At 38.2% G+C, this 6,574-nt stretch overlaps 2 protein-coding genes across 2 annotated transcripts in view; one reads left to right on the forward strand and one right to left on the reverse strand.

Annotated features, from left to right (window-relative positions):
- The first annotated feature begins 385 nt into the window (after positions 1-385).
- LOC105269379 (uncharacterized) lies at positions 386-2,609 on the forward strand. Its single transcript, XM_011309555.1, has 4 exons — positions 386-668; positions 1,451-1,708; positions 2,052-2,195; positions 2,515-2,609. Exons 1-4 carry the CDS (start codon positions 608-610, stop codon positions 2,577-2,579), a joined length of 528 nt encoding a protein of 175 aa, XP_011307857.1. The 5' UTR covers positions 386-607; the 3' UTR covers positions 2,580-2,609.
- Positions 2,610-2,706: 97 nt separating this feature from the next.
- LOC105269380 (leucine-rich repeat, immunoglobulin-like domain and transmembrane domain-containing protein 3) overlaps positions 2,707-6,574 on the reverse strand; it is an 8,118-nt gene continuing 4,250 nt past the window's right edge. The window contains exon 3 of the mRNA XM_011309556.1: positions 2,707-6,148. Within this exon, the coding sequence (XP_011307858.1) occupies positions 4,186-6,138 (1,953 nt within the window). The 5' untranslated portion in view covers positions 6,139-6,148 and the 3' untranslated portion in view covers positions 2,707-4,185. The remainder of the gene's footprint in view (positions 6,149-6,574) is intronic.

A 6,574-nucleotide genomic window follows, 5' to 3' on the forward strand; every position in this document is an offset into this window, starting at 1 on the left:
TTAATCCTCGCTGTATACCCGTGACGGATCAAGCGATCATGTTCCCAAACAGAATTAAATACCGAGACTCACGACGAGAGAAAAATCTCAATGTTCCTATCCTCCGGTGAATTAATTTTCTCTCTTCTCAGATTAATTGAACATCAAACTGCCGATGCTAAAATACATCATTCCTGGCAAATGGGGGCGGTGAAAGCTCGTGCTACGAGGCTCTAGGTGGGTGGCTCGGTGGATAGAAATGAAGGGGTAACAAGAAGAATAGCATGAAAATCGAAAGGGGGGCGGGAAAATAGTGTAATGAGGATGCGCAACACAGATGTTGTACCCTCCAGAAGGTATAAAATCCTTCGGCGGGAATGATCCAGTATTCAGTATTGCTATCGTCAGGACTCGGTGTACACCCCATCTTTATTTACTCAGCAGGAAGTAGAATCATAAATTTTTCGCAGCTGAAAATAAATACATTCTCTCGGCTCTGCCAGCGCTCATACTATTACTCATTCGTGATTATTTTTCGTTTCAATTCAGTTTTAACGCTGAGTCACTCAAACTCTTTTGCGGTGATAAGTAGATTAATTGACGTGTTATTTGAAAAATCACTTCTGAAATGAAAGATCATCCTCGCTTCACTGTGCTAATTTTTCTCGTATTTGCCACGTCATTCAACCGTAAGTTATCTTTCATGGTTTTGTGTTTTTTATTTTCATTGTGGGAGATTTATTTACTACTTTATTTACGCCTTAGGGGAGAGAATTCACTGAATAATTAACGAAACCAAACATTTTGTTTGGAAATTATTTCCAGGGAAATTATTATTATAAATATTTCGAGTATTGTGGGGAGATAAATAATTAACGAAAAATTACGTGACGATTCGGAAATGTCACGAATTTTTTTGAATTTCTGTTGATTTTTTTTTGGTTCTTAGGATATGTTTAATTAGAGGAGACTTGCGTTAATTGTTTGTTTGATTAGATGACAGCATATTTGATTTCAACGCTCGGTTTGACAGAAGTCTTTGTAGGAGTTCTCAAGCTATTAGCGACTTTATGCAAACGTGTGCTCGGTAATTATTAGAAAAATGAGTGATTGAGGGGGAGTTTGAAACGATCGAAAGGTTCTGTTGGCTACAGAAATCTTTTTGATGTTTTTCCCCTCATCGGAAGTCTATGGAAGACTCGTATAATCTATCCACACGTTTCGCTCAATCGAAAACATTGAAAGAAGAAATGATTAGGATTTTTATTTTCATCGACTGATTATGCTAATAAATCTGCTGACTCCATCACTAACTCTTTTCAAATCATAATAATTTTTTTATTACTAATTAAACATTGTTTTTCATTAAAAAAAAGTTATGCATGTATTGAAATTGAAATGATTAAAAAATATTTTGATTTGTGAATTAGAATTGAAAATGTTGTTGAATAAGAAAATCGGGGGTTTTCAGGGGGCGAGAGGATCAGTGATCTGATCGCGAAATTCAATGAGCGAAGAGCAGCGGGAATTCTCGCACAACCGCGAATCGGAAGGAACGCGGGAATGGGGAGTTTTGGACGTGCGGATGGTGCTGCTGGACTAGTGCAATATCCGCGTGTCGGACGATCTGGCCCTCCAACAGCTGATGATATCAAATATCCAGAATTTGATGGCGAGGTCAAGAATCATCGTCAGCTGTTGGACAGCGTCGGGGATATTAACGATCAGAGTGAGAATTTATCGGCAAGATATACACTAACAAATTTCATTATATTTCAGCCACTAATTATCTGAATTCGCAATTTTTTTAGTTTAAATTCTATTTCACCTTCTCATATTTTATACTACACTGACAATTTATATTTACATTAATTTATTATTATTATATTATTATTATTTTATTGTTAAATGGCAATTTGAATTGAATCTTCAGTAAAAAAAAAACAATCATTAAATTTTTAATTTTTCTTGAAAATTTAAGAAATTTGGGGTTTTCATGTTAAATTTTATGCTGACATTTTTTATACTTATTATTTTAATTTAATTGTTGATCGATTGATATTGTAATGCAGAAAATTTCGATGAGGAGTTACGTAGACGACTGGGCAATGGAATTTGGGTGGAAAGCCCAAAATATGGGGAGAGGAGAAATCTACAGCGAACGCAGTGCGAAAATCAAATGAACAGCGCTGGGATTTTTATTGTCACACCTAAAGGTTAATTGTTGTTCATAAAGATGAATGGAAGTCTGAATTCTCGAAATCTCAAATTTCTCATTCTTTAGAGGAATTCTTTATGACAAAATTTTTATCGGACATTCATGAATGTATTTGTTTAAATTTCTAGTCTGCAATTACGATTTTTATTTATTAATGAGCGAATGAGGTAATTTTTAAAATAAATTTTCCTCGTACTTGAACTTGAATTAAAATGTCAATTTCATTTCTCCAATTTTTTGGAATTCCCGCGATCACCTGGAGAGTCCGTTGAATCAATTTTTCTCCACCTGAAATAATCAATGAATAAAAATTCCAGATTACCAGAAGATCGAGCGTCAATTGCTGCAATACTACCCTCGATTATCAGACCACTCTCGCTAATAGAAAAAAAAAAAAGAATTCACGATACGAGAATGAGAACACAAGTGATCATCATGGAAACAATTAACCCAGAGACAACGTATCCATGAATAAATAAATTCAATAAATAAAGATGAATGAAAAAATCCTCAAACGCATAGAAAAATTTTAAACAAACCCAAATTGAAATCTAAAGTAAATAAAAAATTGAAGAAGAGCAAAATAAAATATGCAAGCTTATCACCACCCACATCTTCTCAAACCTCGAAATCTCGATTGTTAATGAACAATGATAAAAAAAAAATCAAAAATTGTAAGATAAAATTTCAATCATTTTATTAATTGACAAAGCGTTCATAATAAATACCGATTTTACTGATGTTTCACTTAATTACGCACGTAATATTCTGGCACGTAAGATTGCTCATTTACTACGCAAATTATCATTAATCCATTTTTTTAATATATTTTTTTTTTTGTCTCATTTATCCTTTTATACGTTATGGTATATTATAACAAATATTTACATAGGTAGTGTTAACAAACTAATGATACACCTCGTGTTTTCTGTGTGTATGTGCTCTCATAACGGATAGGGAAGTGGATAAGGGTGAGATGAAGGAGATGGAACGAGATACATTCGAAAAAACCAGTAATTAAATTGTTAATTGCTCTGATGATTTATCTAAAATTACCTCACAAATTTATCTCTTTTCGTAACCTTAATACTATACTTTAAATTGTATTATTAATGTTTTCTCTTTTTCTTTTCAATACGTGAGAGTACGAAGAAAGGTATTTTATAATCCATGAAATATTTACAATATGATGAAATTTATCAGTAGATTGATCTAATTAAAGGGACTACTTCGCAGTGAAAAATTTGTTGTTAGAAATTCATGGGTTATGGCTTTATTGGAATATCTTTATTGGGATTGCACGTTTGGGATTGATCATTTCTCTGGTTTAAATTTGTGAGATTTCTACATGGAAGTGCCCATCGTCTTGAACGAGGCATTGGGACGATAGCCGGGCTAATTCAAATAGGAAAATTTATTCTTGGAATTCTATCCGTTTCTATTTCATCGGAGATAGATTTATTTTGTTTAGAATGTTCCAGTGGAAATTATTGAACAATCGTTTTCGTTGGAAAATCCATTCTTCCTCCCACGAATAAAATCCTCTAACATTTGCTCGTAAACTTTCAAATTCTTCTCTTAATTCTCTCATTGTAACTATTCCATCCCATCTCCTTAGCAACAACAAATTTCCCCTTGCGAGTGAGGAAGACATACATCCACTCAACCGATCAAATTCACAATCATCGCGAGTGGAAGAATTCCGTCAAAATATCCGCAGGTCTTCCAAATCGAATTTTCTGCCAGAAATTCCACAATTCACTTAATAAGAAATTCGCAAACTTCCCCTAGGAAATATCAAGATATTTTCCCAGGGAATACTCATGTCTGAATAAATAATTTTCAGACATTACAGCGCCAGTCGCAATCGCTCAGAATTCTCCCACCGAACGCGATACTCACACCACAAAGAATCTTAATTAAAATACTTAAAAACTCGATTCAGTACCAAACACACGAAAAATCGTCAAGCCCCCGTGTCCCCCTCCTTACAACGAGACAAATTCAATGGGTGGCTTAATAAAACATGGTGGGGGTGGTGGTGGTGACAGCCTCAAATCATCGGTCAACGAGAATGTCGAGCTACCAGTGGCAGTGACACGTGGCCCCATATTATCATACTGCGAGCCACTATCAGTCCTGAGTGTTCTCCTCGGTAATGTTGCAAAACTGGATATAATTGAGCCAGTTGGTAATGCACTCGAAACATGACACTTATCAATGATCGCCGGTGCATGCACCGGAATATCAAGTAGATCAGGATAGCATCTCTCCGAATCCTGTGGCATTGACACCGATATGAATATATTACCGAATATTCCGGAAGGTAGTACACCACCACCAGTGAATTCAGGTGGTGGTGGTAGAAAGCCAGTGGGACAATTGACAGTTCTGACAGTCTGTATGCTGCAGTCAGACCTGAGTCTCTCAACAGTGACAGTGGCAGCGTCACATATGGATGCTCTCTCAGCTAATTCAAGATCACCAGGACTGCAGGATGTCTCAGCAAGACTGCCCTGACCACTGCCCCTGTCATTGTTATTTGGGGTTGTCGTTGTCACTGACAGATCCAGCAGCTTCTTCTCCTGATCACCGAAGCTGGTGCTGCCCTGGAGTTTGACCTTCTCCCTTCGGCTCCGTCGTCTCGAGGTACCACACAAGCAAACTGTCAATAATACTGCCAAAATGAAAGCGCACAGTGCAACAGCTCCACCACCAGCCAAACTGACCCACAACAACCAATTGTCTGTTTGGGATAATGTTGGGGCTGTTAATACTCGTGGTACTACAATATTCACGGTCTCGTGATCAGTACCAGCGAGATTCTTGGCGTGACAGGAGTACTCTCCGGCGTCAGAGTCACTTGTATTGTAGATTGTTATGTTGCTCCATTTCCTTGGGACATCCGACTCCGATGATCTGTGAATGTTGGAGTTTGATGTGACGATTATGCTACTCGTTGGATTGTCCGGACGTGTCAGGTTGATTGGTGAACCGTTGAACAGCCACCACAGCTCGGGTTCAGGATCTCCAGAGACTGAGCAGGAGAGACTCAAGTTTCCATTTACCTCCTCTTGGACTTTGTTGGCGAACAGACCAACTTCGGGGGAGCAAGCAAACTCCGAGGGCTTGGTGTCCTCCCATCGACGCTTCTGCAGGCGAGATGGTCCTGTGCAGATTTGAGAGACCGAGTAGAGCTTTCGCGGTGTTTCTGGGATTAACCAGCTGCGGAAGGCCTTCAATCGGCAGTCGCAGGACCACTTGTTGTTGTCAAGGGTCAAGGTCTTCAAGCTTGGTAGAGCAGACAGGGTTCTTGACTCGAGGTACGACAGCTGATTGTTGTCCAGCTTCAAGGATTCCAGACCGGTTAATCCAGTGAAGGCTAGACCGTGGATTTCAATTAATGCGCAATGCTGTAACTCGAGATTTCTCAAGTGTCCGAGCTCCGGAAATTGGTGAGATTTCAATCTTTTCAGGGGATTACCGGATAGGGTGAGAATTCGCAGTCTCTCGTTACCGAGAAAGGTATCCGGTTCTAGTGATGTCACGTGGTTGTCGGAGAGATCAACTTCCACCAGGATTCGCATATCCCTGAAGGCGTCCGGGTGTATTTCATGAATGCCAGCGTTACGGAGAAAGACCTTTTGCAGATTGACGAGGCCAGCCCGTTTGAATATCTCAGATTGCAATGCGGTCATTTTGTTACCGGACAGGTCGAGCACTTGCATCTCCGGATCGAGCGAGGCTGGCAGCGATGTAAGACCTGCATCTGGACAGAATGCTGATTTTTTTCCCGATGTCCACCGACAACGGCATACTGCTGGACAATCTGTCCAGTCCGGAAAAGCTGCCGAGTGCGTTCGGAGAATTTGAGCCGAGATTATCAGCAGGAGGGCGAGCAAATGGCGCCCTCGAAGAGGATGAACTACCGACTCTAACATAACACCGAACCTGTCGGCAAAATTCATGATTACTTTTTATTTTTCATATTGATTAGAAAAAAATCGGCTCATTTCCAAAGAATTTTTCGATTATTATTATTTCTTCTGTTCCATATTGATAACAACAGAAATAAATATTGCCCTGATGAGGAACACACATCGTGTTCGAAACGTTGGCAAAATTTAAATTAATTCATTTAATTTTTTGCAAATTTATGACCGTTAATGGCCCTGATGGAAGGCTTAATCATTGATTATGTAATTACATATAATAGTTTAAATATACTTCAAGCAATAATTATAGTCATAATTTATATAATTACACGGATTCATGTGGAATCCATATTTTTTATCATTTGAATATTACTTAATTTTTGAATTGAATTGAATAATTTATTCTTTTTTATCTTGAAGGTCTTAATGAGAATGAAATATG

This window comes from Fopius arisanus, unplaced genomic scaffold, assembly GCF_000806365.1.
Source record: "Fopius arisanus strain USDA-PBARC FA_bdor unplaced genomic scaffold, ASM80636v1 scaffold00068, whole genome shotgun sequence".
Lineage (NCBI taxonomy): Eukaryota > Metazoa > Arthropoda > Insecta > Hymenoptera > Braconidae > Fopius > Fopius arisanus.